We start from the raw sequence: 21,960 nt of genomic DNA, 5'->3' as shown, positions 1-21,960 counted from the left end.
TGATATACACAATTGCCTTTTGACTTCTCCGCTTGTGCTATCTTTCAGAGAACAATAGAAAGCTTACTGCACGGACTGCCCCAGATTGCAGTTTATTTAGACGATGTATTGGTGAAAAAGAGCATTTGGCAAACTTAGAAGTCTTAAAATGTTTCTTGCAAGCTGGAGTGCATTTTGAAAAAAGAAAATGCACATCCCAAGCGAGGGAGGTAGTCTATTTGAGTCACTGGGTAGATTCACAGGGCCTCCACCTGGTTGAGGAGAAAGTGAGAGCCATAAGAGAGGCACCTACGCCAAAGAATGCCTCAGAACATCTTAGGAGGCACCCCAGAAAGAAGCTTTCATAAAGGTGAAACAATTGTTGAACCCGTCCAATCTATTAGTCCATTATGATCAGCTAAAAGAATTGGTGCTAACAAGTGACGCATCGTCCCTACAGCGTGGGAGCAATGCTCTCTCATCGGATGAATGACAGCATGGAACAGCCAATAAGTTGCGTATCAAGGACGCTCACCATAGCAGAAAAGGGATACTCTTAGATTAAAAAGAAGGCCTGGCCATCATCTTTGGCATTAAGAAATTTCACCAGTACTCTCTCAGCCACCATTTTACAATCATTTCAGACCATAAACTATTGCTGGGATTGTTTAGTGAGCACAAGGTTATATCACCCTTAGCCTCAGCAAGAATACAACGATGGGCTTTAATTCTGGCAGCATACGAATACACTTTCATTCGTAGGCCTGGCAATTGAATCGCAAACAGTTCCCATTCAGGAATTTCCCGTATGAAGACCATAGCACACTGGCCTGGGATGGATGGCGAAATAAAGAGTTCAGTAAAGCACTGTGGCAACTTTTGCAGTTGCTGACATTGCATAGTGACAGGTCCATTACACCCATGGGAATGGCCAGGTAGACCCTGGGTGCGTTACACATTGACTATGTTGGACCTTTCCTGGGAACAATGTTTCTGCTCATTATCAATACCCATTCAAAATAGTTGGACGTATATGAGGTGAAGTCACCGTCAGCCGCTACATTTGAGAAACTACGTCAGAGTTTTGCCATTCACGGACTACCAGAAGTTGTTGTTTCCGATAACACCACGCCATTTACGAGTGCTGAGCTTCAACGGTTTATCAGCCTCAATGGTATCACTTGTGAAAACTACACTCTCCCATCCTTTCTCAAATGGACTTGCCGAAAGGGTGGTTCAAATGTTCAAGGCAGGCATGTAAAAGCTAATTGGCGATTCCTTGGTAGCCAAACTAGCATGCTTTCTTTTTCACTACAAGACTACCTCTCACACAGCAATAGGTATCACACCTGCGGAATTATTGTTGAAACTGCATCTCGGGATGAGATTGAGCTTAAAAATGCCAAAGTTAGAAGGGAAGGTGGAAAGGAGTCAGGGAAGCTAGAAAACAAGACACAACTGGCATAGTCGCGAGAGAAAATTTACTGTAGGAGAGCCGGTATACATGAAAAACATCGGGGAAGGACCAAAGTGGTTACCGGGTGAAATAAGTTTCTTACCATGTGGAGGTGGAAGGCCGGATCATCTGTAAGCATGTGGATTATTTAAGGAAGACACAGACAAATTACCAATATTTGTTTCCACCAGTGACCATGACTGGGTCTGTTGAGGAAACTCAACCCATCAACTCTTTCTTGGACTCGAACTCAAGTTCTATCGAAGGGTCGTGAGGACTCGAAACGTCAACTCTTTTCTTCTCCGCCGATGCTGCCAGACCTGCTGAGTTTTTCCAGGTAATTCTGTTTTTGTTTTTGTTTTGGATTTCCAGCATCCGCAATTTTTTTGTTTTTATCAGGACAGGCATATCTGATTTTCATTTAAGAGTTGAGGATACAGAGCTGGAAGTGCCCACCGAAGCACCTGATGTTCGGACAATTCCAGGAAAGGAGATTCCTGACAAAATCTTAAGTTGTGGAGCTGCGACATTCCACACATCACCAGGAAACCACCTGAAGGACTGAACTTGTAAATTCCTTACGCAGTGTAAATATTATGTTGTCTTGAGAAATATGTACAAGCAAATATAATATGTATAGCCAAGTTAAAGGGGGAAGAATGTGGTAATTATGGTTTTATTTAGTGAATAATGTACCTTTAAGAATATTGCTTGTTAGGCAAGATCATATGATCTGTAGTAACCAATAGGAGAGTAGCGCGGTGTACCTCAGCAGTCAGTGTAGAGTTGGAGTTGAAAGCACATTTGTAAATAAACTTAAAGTTTCGACCCAAAAATGTCTGCAGTTCAATTGTATAATTAATAGTACTACTCAGCCACCCTACAACATTGGTATTTCCACCATCTAACGCCTGCCCAGTCTAGCAGATACATCATTTAGAATCCAGCCAGCTTGGTCAGTAGTGGTGTTGATGAGCCACTCTTGCTGTTGTACATTTAAGCTCCCGACCAATGTACATCTGGTGCCTTGCATTCTTATAGCACTTCTACCAAGTGGTGTTCAACATCCAGAAGTATTGATTCATCAGCTGAGGGAGGACAGTAGCTGGTAATCAGGTGGTTTCCTTGCCTGTGTTTCATCTAATGCCATGATATTTCATGGGGTCCAGAGCCAATGTTCAGGACTCCCAAGGTCACTCCCTCCCACCTCTATTCCACTGTGCTGTCATCATTGGTGGGTCTGCCCTGCCAGTAGAATAGAACATACCCAGGAATGGTGATGCAGTCTGTGATGTTGACTGAAAGATATGATTCTGTGAGCATATCTAACTCTGATGATGTCCCTGTGGATAAGAGGGTATACGGTTAGTTTGGTTCTGTGAATTAGGGATCTGAAATCTATCTCAATGAAGTACAAATGTGGTTAAATTAACCAATGTTTTTATTGAAAAAAAGTCAGTATTTTCTGGAATGCATCACCAATTTTGACTCTTTAACAATTGTATTTCCATCTTCAGGCTTTTTTTTTTCCCCCAATAGAACCTGAAAAATAGTTGCGTAGAACAAAATGATACAGAGCTGAAAGCATGGTCCTAGCACGGCTGTTTTTTCAGTTTTGGAATAGTGCAGAGAGCTGTTTTCCCATCTCAGAAGCATTCTTGAATTGTCAGTTTTTTGGGTGGTGCTCTGGCTGTTTTGAAGCTTTTGCCAGTATTCTGCATAGGCACATATAGAAGCATGGAAAATTGTCAGCACAGAAGACCATTTGGCCCATCATGTACATTCATTTCTCATTCTTTTCAGCAGCAGAGTAGCTTTAAAGTTTTAAAGGAGCTCCAAGAGCAGCTGGCAGAGAGTAACATGGCCCTTGGACTGGGAGTTCTGCAACTCCATGTAAATAAGCTATTCTTGCACTAGCTCTGCCCTATAAACAAGCAAAAGCTGGAAGAAGCAGCTATGCTAGGACCACATTATCAGCTCTATAGTGTTTATTTGATTCTAAATAATGAAGATTTCTGAAATTTATTTGTAAATAGCTTTACTTTTGACCAAGTTATAAAAATGCCCAAGTAATTGCATAAGAATCAGTCTAAAAGATTGTGTGTATTAGGTTACAGTAAACTATTTTCTTTGCAAATGGGTTAACGATTGATTAACTGTAATCTTTGAGCTACAAAATAGCCCTTTTGCCTCAGTAGGCATTGTGTATATGAAACAATTGAGTGTTGTGCCTTTAGTGAGAGTACTTGCATGATGTTGATGTCAAACATTCAGTAAAATCAAAGCAAATAAAGTACTGAGCTGGTAACATTTTATTTCAGAGCAGAAACCTTGTTAAAACGAAAGAACAGTGCGTAAAGACACTATTTTGATAGTACTATTATTGAATTCCACATTGAATATTGTAAAATGCAATCTTATTTATCAACTCAAATAAATAATTAGTACACCAGTTGTTTCAAGAGTTTTCCTTGACAAAGCTGGCTAAAGGATGTTCATGCAACCTTGCTGTAATTGGAAAGAAACTGACAACATTTGCAATATATTACAATTAGCCTATGCTCTTGTAAAACAAGTGCATTAAAGCAACATTAATATTTGGGGGGAGGTGGGGTTGCAGTTAAGACATATATACTAAAAAAAGCTTTATTTTTCAGAAAATGAAATCTAAGTTTAGAATTCCTTTCCTTACTTGTGCACTGTTGCATAATTACAGCATTGGCCTGCTGCAGTGGTTTTCAATTTCTTTGGTTAAAGGGCCCCTTTTCAAATGTATTACCAATCATGGACCCCATCCTCACCTAACCGATAATACTCATGAAAACACTGCATGTAGACAGCGTTTTAATAATGTTTTTAAGAAAACAGCTATTACTTACAGGATATACCTTTCTCACAGCAAAGTATGCCTATCTTCGGTGTGATATTTGACAATGCCACTATTAACTTTTTAAAAGCTGACTTTTCTTATTTTTCAGGAAAATGTGGATGGAATTGTAGTATGTGGTCTTCTAAACACCTGTAAAAATCCCATTTAACTAAATTTCAAGTTTACCACACCAAGTGAATCAAAATAATGGGCATTTGGAGCACCGAGAGACTGGCTGAAGAATAGTCTGCTACTACTTTGACAGCTTTGTGGGGGTCTTTGGTTAACAATGTACCAATGCAACAGACGACTGTTACATCTCAGACTGAAAGAACAGCACTTCGAAGTCAGATTTAACTGTAAGAACAATATTATTTAAGCTGCCAATAGTAGTATGGAGTGTACCTTACTGTAAAGTATCTAATATTCAAGTCCAAACACGCACACAATCAGCTGTCATCATGACAAAAACAGATTCTCAAAATTTGCCATAATATTCCATGTGAGGCTTTTATCTGAAAAGCTCAGCATCTTGAACAGTGGCAGGCGGTCGTAGGTGTCTGTGTGGAGGAAGATGAGAGTCGAACCCCAAACATGGGGCCTTGAACTCTCGGCCGCATAGGTTAGCTGTGCTCAGGCAGCACTTTCCTGTTATTGCATGGACTCCCTGGAAAGTCCTGAGAACCAATGGTCTGCGACACATCAATCACTGTTATTACAAGGAATTGAATATTTCAAAGATGTAATGCATGCTAGATTTAAAATGAGGTTATTTCATATGTTATACAAAAAATAACAAAGCTGATGGCATTAGGGTCAAGTTACAGAAACCGAGAATAGAAAAGTAGCTTTTACTGAGTGCAGCGGTGTTGCTGCAGTGCGAAATGCTACCTCCTGATTGCTGATCTGTTTTGGAATAAAGCGCGTTTGTTACATTCCGTCCAACCGGCTCTCGGCCGCCGTAATCACTGGCGAAAGATGGCGGCGACTCAGGGTGTTCATGTCAGGATCTGTGCGCAGGAGATCATCAAATACGATCTGGAAATCAAGGCGTTGGTGCAGGTGAAGCCGCGAATACGTGACTTGCTGTCCCATTATCTATTAATAGCAATTATACCAGAATGATCTGGACAGAAGCGACACAAATAGGATTGTGTGTGCAGAGGTAGATTGCATTTAAATAAAGGACCCACTGTAGAGTGTATGGCTTCAAACTATAGACTATGTGGGTATAATGTGTATATAGCCATACGCAGATTATAGCCTGTGTAAATACACAAACGCATTGCAACATCTGATAAATAAATGGTAGTGTGGTGTAATAACGGTGATCAATATGCACGTGATTGTGTGATCATACGCACATTTCAACCAACTAAGTTGAGGGTAACTTTGTTTTCCAGCTTCCACTCTGGGCAGAATAATTGTATTTTGTGAATTTCGGGTGACCAACTCTAATGAAATAAAATAAGGGGCACTTCGACTGGGACTGGAAGTGGGTTGGTTTTCAATATGAGAAGGGTGGGCAGTGGGGCCTTGAAATCATAGTGGGCGGGGGGGGGGGGGGTTATTAAAATCAATCAAAATTTACAATTTATCTCATTGAGTCACATTATCATCTCTCAGCTGACTGACTTACTCACTGGTAGTCCTACTCAAGTCACTCAAACTCACCCTGGAGGCTCTCTGAATCAGTCTCCCAAAAGCTGCCCTAGAAAGATGGGACAAAAGGCATGCTTTAAAGGACACGGAACAAAAAAATCAAAATAAGGGACAGTTCCTTAAAGTACGGACAGTTGGTCATCCTATGTAAACGTAAAATGATGTAAACCATGTCAAACTACATCAGTGTATCAATTACAATATCATGTCCTTTTTCTCCCTCTCAAGCATTTTTATGAAGATGGTGTTTTTTATAACTTTGCTTTACTCCAGAATTTGTATGTTACTTTGTTTTTTTAGGCTAATATTAACAGTTGTTTAAACATGGGAAAACCTTAATTTAAACCAATCGCAGAGAGTAATCAGCACATATAATGGATCTCCAAGCATGGTGATAGAGGTGAAAATCCTGCAACCGTTTAGGAAAGAATTAGATGCTGCCATAAGTGGGGTTTAGGGCTATCCTGAATGAAGAAATTAAGATTGACTGGATAGCCTTCTTCCATTAGTATATGGAGATGGGTTGAAGTTATATTAAGACTTATATATGCTTGTATGTGAAGATTCAGTCCATGTAGCAGTTGCAGATAGTCTTCAGATAGTTTGTTTTTTTAAGGTGCTTATTTTTTGAATTTGTTGGGAAAAAGTTATTTTTTACCAATTGAGAAGGATTTTTTGAATGTGATGTGTATTTTCTCAATTCTATCATAAGTGAGCTGAGTTTGCACTTTACTAGTGAAATTGAGGAGCACAACTTACCCCATCCGTTGCTTCCATGTTGGATGAGAATAGGGTACCCTAATTGGGCAATCTGCTTGAGAAACTGGCACAGATTTGAACATAGACACAGACCTGCATCTGCAGATCAGGCCTGTGCCTGACCTACCAGCTTTCTTGCTGCTGATTGAAATCAACATCTGGAAGGGCTCTGTTGAATGAACACAATACACAGGGGTTTATAATAGAAAAAGGGAAGGTTACCTGCCTATTTTCAGTCTTTCCATAGGGCTTCAGCTGATTTTTGGTCTACAAGGACAAGATACTAGATCCTAACTCCCCTTTCATTAGGTTGCTTAATGAATATAATCTTAGGAAAATGAGGAAGAAGACCAGGTCTGTCCCTTCACCTCACTTGCACACCCATGATGCAATGTTGAAGGAATGAGTTGTAGAAATCATTGCTAAATTTGTAACACCTTTTTCACCTATAGTATTTTCTGCAAATCATGTTGGGAGGAAAAGTTCAGGAATGTGTTCTTAATGGTAATAGACTAGGATCTGTGGAGGAACAATGGGGCTGGGTGTCCATGTACACATATCAGTAAAAGCTAATTGAACAACCAGTGCAATGTTGGCCTCAATCTCAAGGGGAGAGGGGATGATACTGGAATACAAAAATTAGGAAATGATGCATTAGTTGTACATAAACATAAGAATTAGGAGGAGGATTAGGCCATTCATCCCCTGGAGGCTTCTCTGCCATTTGATAAAATCATGGTTGATCTGATTGTGGCTTCTGCTTTCCTGCCTACCCCTATACCCTTTGACTCCCTTGTCAGTCAAGAACCTATCTAACTTGGCCTTAAAAATATTGAATGACACTGCCACTACTGTTCTCTAGGGAAGAGAATTCCACAGACCATTGACCTTCTGAGAGAAAAAAATTCTCCTCATCTCCATCTTAAATGGGTGACCCCTGATTTTTAAACTGTTTCCCCTAGTTCTAGTCTCTCCCACAAGGGGAAACATCCTTTCAGCATCCACCTGTCAAGTCCCCTCAGGATCTTATGTTTTAATAAGATCACCTGTCATTCTTCTAAACTCTAATGGATACAGGCCCAACCTTTCCTCATAAGACAATGCCTTTATCCCAGGAATCAGTTGAGTGAACCTTCTCTGCACTGCTTCTAATGCAATTATAAACTTCCTTAAATAAGGAGACCAAAACTGTACATAGTACTCCAGGTGTAGTCTCACCAATGCCCTGTACAACTGCAGCAAAACATCCCTGCCTTTATATTCCATTCCCCTTGCAACAAACAACAGTATTCCATTTGCCTTCCTAATCATTTGCTGTACCTGCATAATAACTTTTTTGTGATTCATGTAACAGGACACCCAGGTCCCTCTTTATCATGGAGTTCTGCAATCCCTCTCCATTTAAATAATGTACTGCTTTTCTGTTCTTGCCAAAGTGGACAAGTTCACATTTTCCCATATTATAGTCCATCTGCTGAATTTTTGCCAACTCACATCACCTATCTATATCTCCAGACTCCTGATGTCCTCTTTATAAATTACTCTCCTACTTATCTTTGTGTCATCAGTAAACTTATCAATCAGACACTTAGTCCCTTCTTCCAAGTCATTGATATAGATTACACAGCACTGATGCCTGTGGCACTCCACTAGTTACATCTTGCCAATATGAAAATAACCCATTTATTCCTACTCTTTTTTTCCTGTTAGGTAACCAACCCTTTATCCATGCTAATAAGTTACCCCTTACAGTGCAGTAACTTTTGATGTGTCATCTTATCAAATGCTTTCTGCAAATCCAAGTACACCACATCTACATGTTCTCCTTTATCCACTTTATTTGTTGCTCATTACTTCCTCAAATAATTCTAATAAATTAGTTAAACATGATTTCCCTTTCACAAAACCATGTTGACTCTCTTAATTGCTTTAAGATTTTCTAAGTGTCTTGCTATAACCTCCTTAATAATGGATTCCAGCATTTTCCCTATGATAAATGTTATGCTGACTGTGTCTGTAGTTTCCTGCTCTCTGTCTCCCTCATTTCTTGAATAGAGGAGTTGCATTTGCTATTTTCCAATCTGATAAGACCTTTCCAGAATCTATGGAACTTTGGAAAATTAAAACCAATGCATCCAATATTGCTGCAGCCATTTCTTTTAAGAATCTAGGATGAAGTCCATCAGGACCTGGGGACTTGCTGGCTGTAGTTCTAAGAATTTTCTCAGTACCCTTTCCCTGATTTATGGTAATTGTTTTAAGTTCCTCCCTCCTTTTCACCTCTTGATTTACAATTATTTCTGGGATGGTGTTTGTGTCTTTTACAGTGAAGACAGACAAAATATGAGAATAGTTTGAGTATGGATTATTCGGCAGACTCCGTTTGGAGTACTGCACGTTTTGGTCCCGTACTATACCTCAGTAAGGATATATTAGCCTTAAAAAGATGGATATAGTGCAAATTGACCTGAATTATACCAGGCCTTAAAGGGTGAAGTTATGAGGACAGGTTGTATAAACATGGCTTATGTTTCCTTGAGGTTTTGGGGGGTGTCTAATTAAGATTTTTAAAACGATAAAAGGATTTGGTAGGGTAGAAGCTATTTACTCTATTGGGGGATCTAAAACAAAGGAGCATGGTTTTTAAAATTAGAGCTAGACCATTCAGCAATGAATTCAGTAAATACTTTTTGTAAAAGTTAGAGTAAATCTGTAGTTTTCTCGGCTAAATGGCTGCAGCTGCTTCAGTCAATTGAAATATTCAAAACTTTGGCTGCAATGATATTTGCATTAGGTAAAGAATATAAATCAAAGTGGATAAGGAGTTGAAGTAGAGATCAGCCATGTTCTAACTGAATAGGCTGGAGATTCTGAATGGCCCACACTTGTTCCTATGTTCTTGTTTGTCCTAAAGGATTAAGGCAGCAGTGAAAAATAGCCATACAGTGGAGGGTGAAATTTGCAGTGGCATTCTCATGACAGGATAATATCACAGTCCTGTACTGCCCACATTGTTTGCATGACATAAGTTATTGGGCCACACTACAATGGACATATAAATAATTTTGAAAACTAGTGATGAAACTTTTTATATTTCTGTTAGCTTTAAAGACTCTGCTATAAAGTTGCTATATTTTGCCATCTAAATTGATTCAGCTAAAGTAATTTTCAGTACTGCCAATTAAAGGATAATCCAGGCTTTAATGGGAAATTAACTGCAAACAGTTGAAAGTTCTTTGTTCTCTTGTTAAATTGAAACTTGCCTTTAAAGCTTTACCATAATGATGGATGATAAAATGATGCATTTATTAAATTGTACGGATTTCTGTTAGCCACACCTGAAATGTGAAATATTGCTTTCTATTAGATGTTGATCAAACTGCTCTGAATTTCCAGCACTTTGTACTTTTTATATTAGTTTTGAGTAGTTTACATTTATTTTCAACTTCACATACTTCATTCTCATTAGATAATTGCAAAATCAATTATGGCTTGATTTTAATCCATCCTTGGATAAGAATCCCTCATGGGATACATCTGTGTAATTTTAAACTTAGTGCTTGAGTTAGAAGAGCTGGATTATGAACACCCATTGATTTCTCTACAGGATATCAGAGACAGTCCTGGACCTTTGAGTTTACTCACAGAATTAAATGCTAAAGTGAAAGAAATGTTTCAGCAACTCCGACTTCGAATACAGGTGAGTGAGGACTTGAGTGGTCATTGTATACATTTTTTCTACTTAAAATAGTGTCTAACAAGGAATATGAATATATCAGCTTTAAACTAGGCATGTGACCAGACTGAGCAGTTGTACTCAACATCATATAATTTGGTGTATTTAGGACACTGACCTGAGTCAATTATTGGATACTTTTAGTTCAATCTCAGCTCCATTCGTATTTATCTTCTTTTTGATAAGATGCTGTTCTTTTGCTTCCAAATGAAATTTTTTTAGACCAGTATCAGTATTTAACCTTTCGGATATAAATCATCACTTTCCAATTCTACATCCATTCCGGCAGCTAAAAATGAAAACAAGGACATTCTTGGATTTTTCTTCTACAATTTGTTGCTCCAGTTTTCCTCCTTTTTCAGCCTCTTTTGAAGGTAATGAGTGTCAGCAGTCTTCTAGTATCTCACCCACGTCACCTTTCATGAGTGAGCTGGAGCAGGGAGTATTGGCAGATAGTTCAACCATCAGGAACATCCAAACCAAACCTGATCCTATTCTTGATGCCCATAACAACAGCAGTAATTTGAGTTTGTAAAGTACCTTTAGCATAGCAAACATCCCAGAACACTTCACCCAAACTGCAAACAGACCCTGAGCATTAAAGGAGAATTTGAGGAGGCAGGGCTGATGGGGAGGACCTTGAGGAGATTTTTGAAAGTGGGGAGAGGTAATGTTGCAAATTTGGGTCTGCCTTAGATACCTCCTTAGGTTCAGTGGTGTCAGCCGCTCTCTTGGCCTGACTGCCTACCTTTAAGGAAATTGGCACCCACTGCTCTGTATGTATTTGTGCAGTAAGAGGATCCTGGAGTGCAACAATTCCTTTTTCTTTTTGACCTGGACTGGAACTTCAAGTTCTACGCATGTGTACACCTTCAATCTCCCTGAAGATGAATAAAATTAGTACTAGATAAGGCACCATTTGGTTTGAAGCACATACGGTTTTATTTCACAGCCAATGAAACATACAGGGCAATGAGATTGATAAGGTAGGGGGACAGTAGTGTTGTCAGCATGTTTTGACCTGATCATAAACTGCTGAGTGTGCAGCTCAAGCTCCTTGCTTAATATGAGGCTGTTCATTTCCTGCATTCTTTTGGGGAATATCTCATTTTCTTTCAGTCTCTAACATTACTTATTATAACTCAGTAATACTACTACAACTTTTGTAAGAAGACAATTGAGATATGGGGGTAATTTTCCATCTATGGTAATCTAACAATTTATAAACATAGAAGCATAGAGCAAGAAAGGATCCTTCAGCCATGTTTTCCATTGACCCTGTGCAGTTCATTCTATTATGGATACTGCCCATTCTATTTCATCTCCTTAGTGAAGATTCCCTGAACCCCATCTGGTAAATGAAGGAAACTGCAAGATACTCATTTTTCACTTAATTCATCACTGTCTAGTAGTTCAGGGACCATTACACTTTAAGCCTTGTTGACTGGGCACAAATTTTGGCAATAGAAAGAACAGGCTTGATGGGCTCCACGGCATCCTAAAGTTTGGAATCTCTGCTTTCATAAAGTGGTCCTGTTTTCAATTAAGTAATTTCACTGAGAGGAAACAGTGAAGAGACAGTGAAGAAATGGAGATTTTATAATTCTTTATTCTGTTATTTAATGTTATAAATATCATCAAGCAAAGCCTTGAGGGAAATTTCCAAGAGACAGAAAGGGTTTTGATTCTTTGAGTTAATGAAAGGGAAAGCGAATAGCAAGCTATGTTGAGAAGAAATGCTATCAGCGCCTCTTCAGGAGCAGTTGACAGCTCTACTATGTAAAATATTGCCATATAAAAGGGAAACAAAATATGACAAGTTTCATTTTATTTTTATTCTATGTATTGGGTTTGTTGTTGGGTTTCAGCATTCATTTAGTGTGTGCAGAATGGATAGGTGAGGGACTGAGAAGAGAGAGGAAAGAGTTGCAATGTAAAGTACTATATTCTAGCAATATAGAGTTGGCTTTCCTGGCTTTTGATAACTCACTGTCTGTTTTTTAAGTGGTCTATTATGTATGAAAGCCAACATACTTTTCTGATTTTTCTGAAGGATCTAGAACAGATGGCAAAAGAACAAGACAAAGAATCTGATAAACAAACTCTGCTGGTCGAAGTGGAGAATCATCGCAAGCAGATGCTAAGGTAAATGATCGTTGGGGTGTAAGTCTGAAAATTTTGGGTTAATTTTAGTTTCAGGTTTTACTTGTTATTGATTATGCATATTTGTTGCCTTTGCAAAGGTTCTGCTCATTCTGTAGAAAAAGATTTCAGAAGTCAGAATGATGACAAACAGAAAACTTACAGCCATCATCCCTGTCTGCCTTGTTTACTTTAGTAGTCCAACTAACGTGTAATTTTGTTCTAAATTTGCTTCAAATGCTATTTCTATGGAGTTATTTTGTAATAATTCTATAATACCACAACTCAAGTCCTACGCAGACTTGCTACTACAGTAACAGTATATTTATAATAGGGAGACTTCTTAAAAAGTAAAATTTGACAAAGGATAGCTGAAGATTTGGATAAATTACAGCCTCTCCAACTTTGGGGATGTTAATAAAATTCAGTAATTTATTATCTCTCCACTGTTGTCTGGACAATGAATGTGCAACTTGTCTATGCTCCTTCCCCTATGTCACAACCGCACTTATTTTGGGCAAGCCTCACTACTGTCTTTTGTTGCTCCGGCTTGTTAGAATATCATAGCCCAGAGTGCATTTTTTTCACTATTGTGCACTCCCTTTTTAAGTACTAATTGCCTTTAGGATGTTATTTCTGTATAAAATACATTAAATTATTAATTTATGACTTAACCACAAGCAACAAGTTCTGGCAAATATTTTCTGCAGCAAAATCTATATGAAAACTGCACCCCAATCAGATTCTAGTGTGCTTTCTATATTAAATTAATTCTCAAAATAACATTTTTGTAATCAGATTTTAAATTCTGGACATATTCCTGTCTTAAAGTTTGACTTTAATTTCAAAGTGCATGTTGCTGTCCTGTTGTTAACAGTATTTGCATGTTGAAAAAGTCCACAAGATGGTTTAAAAGCCCAATGATTTGAATGGCAGAATTGTGCTGGGCGAACTGTAAACTTGTTTTTTTGTCCCTGTCAGGGGATTGATTCCTACCAGTTCATACTCTTCACAAATAAATGGTAATTCAAGACACAATGAGAATTGCTGACTTAAGGAAGTTGAATGTTGATTGAAACTGAGCCCCATGTGCTACTAGCTTAATTCAAAATCATACCACCAAAAAAGATGGTTATGCCTGTTGTAACTGACATTAACTCTGTCGCTTAAGAAAGTAATGATTTTGCCTGTTGTGAAACTGTTCTGTGCACCTGTGCCTTTGATGCCATCCCATTCTTGGGGTGGGAGAGTGAAAGAGCAGCAAAGACTGGGCTGATTTCTGATTGTCATATCAGAATTTTGTGGAAGATAATTTTTTGTAAAGAAAAGAACGTTAGAACCCATCAATTGTTGTACAGTTCATAAAATGTTTGATTTTAAACAATTTTTACAAAGTATTACTGTCTTGAAGTCTACCTGACAGTAAGCCTGGGTGGTTTGCCTGTTAGAAATTAAAGGAAGACTCAAATTGTTTTACTGGAAAGAAGTGTAAGGTATTTACACTTAGAGACAATGGTAGCAGCCTATGAGTTTACAGTGGGTAGACTCTGAGTCTGCCAAAGTCCGAGAAAGGTGTTGAAGGTACCAGGCTGTAAACTGCCATTTGAGTATGCTCTCAAGAATAGCTATTTAGCATTTCTGCCTAGCTAACAAGGCTAATGTATTTCACATTGCCATGGGGAAACGGACAGCAGAACCATTTTTCAGATCAGGTTACAGACTTCCCACAGATCAGTGAATTTCAGACAGACCAATTCTTTGTGGTTAGTTGGGAGAAAGGCGGCTTGGCTTTGCAAGCTACCACAGCCAGATGTGGGATGGAGACGTTTTCCAGTTGAAGAGACGTATCCTGCCACCTTTCAAGGATATTGGGGGATTTGTCCTGGCATCACCAGGGGAAAGAAGAATCATTAGAACAGGCTTTACTGCTAGTGGTGGGTTTAAAATATTCTTCAAAAACTGAGGAAAACACCCTTGAGATGGTCACTCGGTTACTACTTGGTGAACCGGAGATACGGGAATGCATTGGAAGCTGAGAGCAACTGTTTGCACTCCCCACAGGATTACAGTCCTTATAGCAATGTGATGAGTATAAAAAAAGGAATGTTCTTTTCTATAGTTTAAATTATAAGCTGTCTACAAGGAAAATAGTGTTTGGGCATTAGTATTTCTTTAGTTATTTGTTACAGTAAAAGGTTTGATGTGAAATCTTTTTGTGTCACTCTTTCACTAGTAACTGGAAGTTCAAACCTCCTTTAAAAGTTATTGGTCTCTGCAGTGACCATAACAAAATTTAGGTTCCAAATTGTTTCAGGTGTGTCTGTTTCTATGCAAAACAGTTTTCAAAACTATGTTCTTGCTTGCAGGAAACAAAATTTCTTTTTAAAGGAAATAGGTTTACACTCCAAGGAATTGAATTGACTCAGTTAACACATACAGAACTGACATTTCCAATGTTTAATGTCAATCTACTTGGTTGCACCAGTTATCTGTATTTTTTTATATACAATGTTGCCCCACAGATATGCACATCATCAGGTTCCTATCATTTTAATAATAAAATACATCTTCCTCAAGATAATGCCTGGCAAATTCTTTGTAATGACTTATTTGTAATGGAGAGCCAAGCAGCATTAAGTTATTCTATTTGTTAATATCAGTTACAAATCCACAAAAATAACAAATGTTCTAGGAAAGGGCATGAAATCTAGTATATTCTGGAGCTCAGAAGTTTGGACTTTTTATATGTTCATCAAACATCAACAGCTTTGAGGTATTAACAAAAACCTGCGGATGCTGGAAATCCAAAACAAAAACAGAATTACCTGGAAAAACTCAGCAGTTCTGTTGAAGGGTCATGAGGACTCGAAACGTCAACTCTTTTCTTCTCCACCGATGCTGCCAGACCTGCTGAGTTTTTCCAGGTAATTCTGTTTTAGCTTTGAGGTATTTATTGACAGAATACATTTTCATAAAATCATGTATTTGGAAAAGCAGATTTAGACACATAGGAACAGGCGTAGACCATTTCGCGCCTCGAGCCTGATTCATGCCATACAATGAGAACATGATCTGTGACCTAACTCCACATACCACTTCTGCCCCATATTCCTTAACCTTTGGTTAACAAAAATTTATCAATCGCAAACTTAAAAGTAAAAATTTAATAGTCTCTTTGACCAGGGGGCCTCACTTAACTCCCACTTAAATTCTTCTCATTACTTTCATTCAACCCATAAGGTCTCCACTACCTGCTCACCTTTTGTTATTTCCTCTCATCATTAAAGTGATTTCATTCTTAATCACTAAGGCTATTCTACCCCTCTACCAATTTCCCTATCTTTCCTTTAAACTTTATAACCTGGTTAGTTCTCAGCCCTGACTGTCTTGCAGCCATGTCTCAATAATGTCATGCAGTCCAAGTTGAATTTGTAGTTGCAATTCGTTAAATTTGTTCCTTTATACTCCCAAGTGTTTATTTGAAGAATGCTTGTTCACACATCCTAACCTGCCCTTCAGCTCTAATGTTTCAGCCAGACATTTCTTATTTCTTTCAGTGGTTTAATTAGTTTTCATCTTTTAATGTTTGCTTTACTTGTAGTACCTAAAGCACAATTTCTGACTGTTGTTCTGCTCTCTTTTTGTTTATTTTTGAATTATTATTTATACTAACTTACTCTTATGAGCCCTCCTTCCCTTCTTCACCCCATTTACTAATTTAAAGTCCTTGTGACTGTCATCTTTATTCCTTCTGCTAGGACCCTAATCCTAGCACAGTACAGATGGAGCCTGCTGCTGCCCCAGTATTGCTGCCTGTGTTCCATGAAATGGAGCCCCTCATTTTCACACTTTTCTTCAGTCATGTCCCTAATCTGTTTATCCCTATACTAATTCGAATGTGGTTCAGAATCCAGAAATTATCATCTTTGAGATCCAGTTGTTAATTTGCTCCTAGTACTCTCCAAATATGATCTTTTGCTTATACTTCCCTATGTTGTTTGTCCTGACATGAATCATAACAACTGGATCCTCCCCTCCTGCAGTCTAAGAACTTCCACATACTGCAGCCCAATACACACAACCTGCTGTGCCAAGTCATAGTTATATCTGCATTTTCACTTCTTGTAAGTTTTTCTTTCCTTTACACAGTAACTTGCACTGAAACACAACAAAAACGTAAAATACTTACTGTTCCAAGCTTTCAAAAACTAATACAGGCACTGAAGGCAAATGCAGCAACTCCTTCGTCCTCAGCACCGAATTACCCACTCTCACCAAATTCCCAGTGTTTACACTGTAGACGATGCACTCTGTTTACAATTTACAACAATCTTGTATGGCAAGTTTCAAACGAGACAGAAAAATTGCTTTGGAAGCAAGCTGCAGATACTTGCCTAAAAAGAATTGTGCATTACCTCACAGCATTCTAATGCTGTTCTGTGCTTCCTTACAGCAACCAAACATCTTGGCGAAAAGCAAACCTGGCTTGCAAGCTTGCTATAGACAATTATGAAAAAGATGAATTGCTGCAAAGTGGAGATTCTTCAATTCGGCAACGGTAAGTTATGTATATTTTTAAAATGCATGTTATTACAACATTGAATGTATTGTATTTGCTTATGAAAGGACTGATTAATCTGTGTCTTGGGATGTCTTGATATATGATAATTCAGAGGTAGGGTTTCTGGAAATAGCTTAACTAACCCCTCAGAATGCCACAATTATTTCCTCAAAGTACATGAGGAGCATTTCAGATGTCCCTATCTGCAGTGCTTGGGTTGGATGATGAGATGAATGAATACAGATGTAATTAGTAGCATCCCTCTTCCATGATATAACCCCTACTACATGAATCATAGGCATAGGTCAGTGGTGAAGACACCTATTGAATATTCTGTGTGGCTTTTCACACTTGTCCTTTAAAATGATTTGGAGAAGAACCAAAAGCTCTAAATAATAGGACTTTGAAGATGACACTTCTGTAACTCTGGTAGTGCCGGATCCTGTTGTTTTGTTCTACAAATTTTTATTCGTAATGGTTAAGTAATTGTGCCGTTGTGTGCTCATTTCTCTCCTCCCCATTCCATTGTGATAAACTATGGTAAAATGATGGGATCTGAGCTTTTGAATATTTTGTGCGTCTATAAATGAAATGAAGCAGTAATTTCTTTCCTAATTAAGCCTTTTTGAATATAATCATGTTTCAGTTTTTATAAAGATAAGCAAACAATTACTTTGTTGGCTTTTCAAACAAAAAGGCATAAGCATTAACTTCATAAATTATATATTGGTAGCAGCCAATGAATATTGGGGAAAAAACTTGAAGTAGACCCCCATCTGCCTGAAATGTAAACAGTGTTGAAAAGCCATGGCTGAAGAAAATAATGCTAGTGCATTTTGAACAAAAAAATAAATTGCCATGACTTTTACATTCTGAGTATACGTTTAACACATTTATATCTTTTGGATGTTCTCTGAAACAAGCTCTGTAATACAGGGCTTCTTGTGAGTGTTGTTTTCTTTTCTATCACAGTTTATATATTCCCGTTAGAAACTGTGATCAAATTGTCCGGGATACTTTTGCATTTCTCACCGAAATGAGACCAAACAATGAAGAAAGACAACAGAAAAAACTGCTGCTGAAATGGAATAAGTTCTCTTGGGTTTCAGAAAGATGACGAAGGAAGGCTTGGTACAGACTGCAAGCAGCATTACAGAGAGTCTGATGAGTATCAGTAGGATGATGTCACAACAGGTGCAGCAGAGTGAAGAGTCGGTGCAGACATTAGGTAAGTTTGAAGTAGTGTTTGGATATCTCTGTCCTCCATGTTAAATTATTCTATGACACAAATGAAGAATTACTGTTTGATGGATTATTTATTGGGATTTTGCTTGTCCTAGTACATGCAGGGTTAAAATTTAAGCACTGTTTCTTCAAGGCGCAGAGAATACATGTTACCAACTACTATGCTAAGGAGATTGTCATGTGTCTGTACTTTGTTCCTATGGGACAGAAGAAAAATTAAATATGGTATCAGTTCAGAATCTTAGACCTATTTTGTCCAAAATGGCATCCCTTATGATTGAAGTTAAATTGAGGTTGTGTTAAATTCCTTTCATCGTCAGTTCAACAAAATAATTGAAAGAGAGCAATATTTTGCTCAAAAAAGGGGCCAAACGATTCAGTTCAAGTATTGCATGTGGTTGACATCCTGGGGATTTTGATTCGCTATATTGGCTGGAGATTAGCTATATCTGAGGTGATGATGAGAGTCTGATTTTTGCAAGATCCATGATTCCTTGTAGTCGCTTCAATAGATAAATCTGTAGACTGGAGCTAATGATAGGGGGCTTATATTTGACTGCCTGCAGACATCAAGGGTACAGACTAGTTAAAAATAGCGAGTGTCACATAAGTATCCATGTTTTGAGGGTCACTCTTGTGATGAACGTTAGTACAGGATATGTATCTTTGTTTTTGGCATTCTGAAAATGTTAGCAAAAATTTGCAATTATTCTAGATATACTGTTTGCTATCTGTTTTATACACAATGCATTTGTCTAGTAGTTTGTAGCCTGAGTCATTGTTTGATAGTGTTATTCTTCTGCCTACAGAAGTCAAAGAATTCGTGTGGTACCACGTGATATATTTCAGCAAGGCTGTGTATTGTGAGAAGGGTTCTGTGTCTGACCCCTACATCTCACTACATTTACCTAGATATTGGGAAGCAAAAGACACACTTTTTTGTGGACGATGCAAAATCTGCTTATGAAAGTACTCAGTGCTGAATGCAAGGAAATATTGAAAGAAAAAGCTTGGATTTATTTAGCACCATTCACATTCTAGGGATGTCCTAAAGTGCTTCACAGCCAATTAATTAGTTTGTAGTGTCATAAAAAGGGCAAATGTGGCAGTCAGTTTGTGCACAGGGTCCCACAAACAGAAGTCAGATAGGTAAAGTAAACTGTTTTGATGGTATTATCAAATGTAAAGATTCAAGATGTGACATTAACTCATTGACGTCTCTTAATTCTTCCCTGATCAATAAATGCTATTTTGTGAAACAAGTTAGTTGATTAATAAAACTGGAAATTCTGAAGCTGATCACAGTTTTGCATTGAAGCTATAAATGCTGTATTCTACCATTTCCAGCTCTTAACAGTCAAGTGAGGCCTTATAGTAGTCAGGAGCAAATCAGAAAGTACATTCCCACTGTCCCATTACCAAAGCAAGCAATTGGTACAGAATCTTGTATTGAAATCCATCTATTTGAAGATCGCCATTTACAATTTTAAAATATCCTGACAAATTTTAATATTTTAATAATGTCACATGGAATATTAAAATGTGTCAGGATATTTTAAAATTATTATTGTAAATATCAAATTTAATGCCAAAATTTTCAAAACTTTATTGAAATGCAGGTGCTGCTAGTCTTTACCTCCATCTTGGAACATTAACCCAATATTGTATTATTTCATTGGTTTCAATATGTGAAGGACATAGAACAAACATACTGGAAAATATGTTAGAACTGTAGGGTGGTATCAAATTTTGCTCATTCTTCAATGAACTTGCTAATTGTAGGATCTTGCTGCATGCAGTTTAGCTGGTGCATTTGTTGAATGTTGAAGTGCTTTGGATGTTCTGAGGAAGACACTACATTATTTTTAGTCATTTGTTTCAATGGTTATTCTCCATGCTTAAGTGATAATAATTGAATGTGCTTTGGTTTGTTCTCCAGTGTAGTGCGAGGTATAATCAAATCCCTACCACTTCATTGGCTACAATTTGCGCCTTGATTGACTTGCTCTGGTATTACAACTTGCTTTGGTTTTGATATTTAAAAAAATGTAATCTTGCTGTTTGTCTTGCATTGTGTTGTTCTAATGTAAATCTTTATTTTTTTCTTCTACTCAAGCAACATCCTCAAGGACTGTTCAGGAGACAAATGAAGAATTTAAAAACATGACTGGCACCATTCAGCTGGGGCGCAAGCTGATCACAAAGTACAATCGCAGAGAGTTGACTGACAAGCTACTTATTTTCCTTGCATTGGCTCTTTTTTTGGCAACTGTCGTATATATTTTAAAGAAACGCCTGTTTCCTTTTTTATAGAGCTGGAATAAAAGGCACACATCAAGTGGGAATTGAAATTGAGAATACTTTTAAATTATCCAGGGCATAATGAAATCAATTCAGTTGTGATATTTGCATGTGAATTGGAATGGAAACAGATGAAGAAAACCTTGTAAATAATGTCTTATTCTATGTTCTAATTGGAATTAATTGGGAAGTTAAATGACCACCTGGAAGCTAAGCCTAACTGTTAGCAATTTAAGATATTTTTTCTCCCTTTTCTTGAGCTGCGTGCTATTACTAAATTGACAGGAACATCTAATTAAGAGTTCACATCTATGGTTACCTTATAAAAGCTAAAATTTGAGATACAACAATTTTGTTAGCAATATCTATTCCATAATATGTATCGTGGAGCCAGCTGAATTTGATTAGATTCAAAAAAGACTGCTTACATTTAACAATTGAAAAATATTATTCCAAGACCTGTTCACTCCTTCACAGTGTAATTAATATCTTCATATTTGCCCAAATGGGACCAATTATTTACCTTCATTGCAGACCTTATATTAATGCTATATAGATCTATTTTTGCAACCTCTGTTCATATTTAATGTAAGAATCTGGGTCTGTTATTACAATCGTTAAAAGCTTGGAGGTTTAAAGGTATGAAATATCCATTAGACAATATTTAAGTAATATGTGGACAACCAGATTAATCTTATTTAGCTTGTACATGTGAGGAGTATTGGCTGGGGCATACACTGCAAATTGTTGGAGTAAAGCACTTATATTGCAAATTGTCAAAATAAAGCTTTAGAAAAAGCGTAATTATTCCATTGTCTAATCTCTTGATGAAGCTCTTTTTAGTGAAGGAAATTCAGTGTTTGACTATCTGTGGTTGGAATTATTATTCAGGGAATGGCTTCTATGCACTTTATACCAGATTTATGCTCTTTTATTTGAATTGTTATTTAAACTCTTTAAAAACATCAATAATACTCAAAATTGTCATTTGCCTTTAAGATTAATCAAACATAAACATGATCACTGATTCAGAATGTGGCAGAGTCCGGCTTCTCCCCCTAGTTTTGATGGAATAAGTAAAGTGAGTTATGTGGCAGTGATTTAACTGGGTGGAACAGTCTGGTTCAGGATTCTGGCCTTTAATCTATCTGAATTTCTCCTTGCTAATCCTAGATTTGTGAATATCATCTATTTCCTGCTATTAGTAGTTGTGATACTGTTATGACCACAGCTGGTGTTAATTGTTGCGC

At 37.7% G+C, this 21,960-nt stretch overlaps 1 protein-coding gene across 1 annotated transcript; it reads left to right on the top strand.

The window, feature by feature from the left end:
* The first annotated feature begins 5,264 nt into the window (after positions 1-5,264).
* bnip1b (BCL2 interacting protein 1b) lies at positions 5,265-21,514 on the top strand. Its single transcript, XM_041192950.1, has 6 exons — positions 5,265-5,366; positions 10,333-10,425; positions 12,515-12,606; positions 17,057-17,161; positions 18,274-18,392; positions 20,526-21,514. Exons 1-6 carry the CDS (start codon positions 5,283-5,285, stop codon positions 20,720-20,722), a joined length of 690 nt encoding a protein of 229 aa, XP_041048884.1. The 5' UTR covers positions 5,265-5,282; the 3' UTR covers positions 20,723-21,514.
* Positions 21,515-21,960: the final 446 nt, after the last annotated feature.

This window comes from Carcharodon carcharias, chromosome 8 (genome assembly GCF_017639515.1).
Source record: "Carcharodon carcharias isolate sCarCar2 chromosome 8, sCarCar2.pri, whole genome shotgun sequence".
Taxonomy (NCBI): domain Eukaryota; kingdom Metazoa; phylum Chordata; class Chondrichthyes; order Lamniformes; family Lamnidae; genus Carcharodon; species Carcharodon carcharias.
The sequence above is the reverse complement of the archived record's forward strand: the minus strand, read 5'-3'. Positions and strand labels throughout refer to the sequence as shown.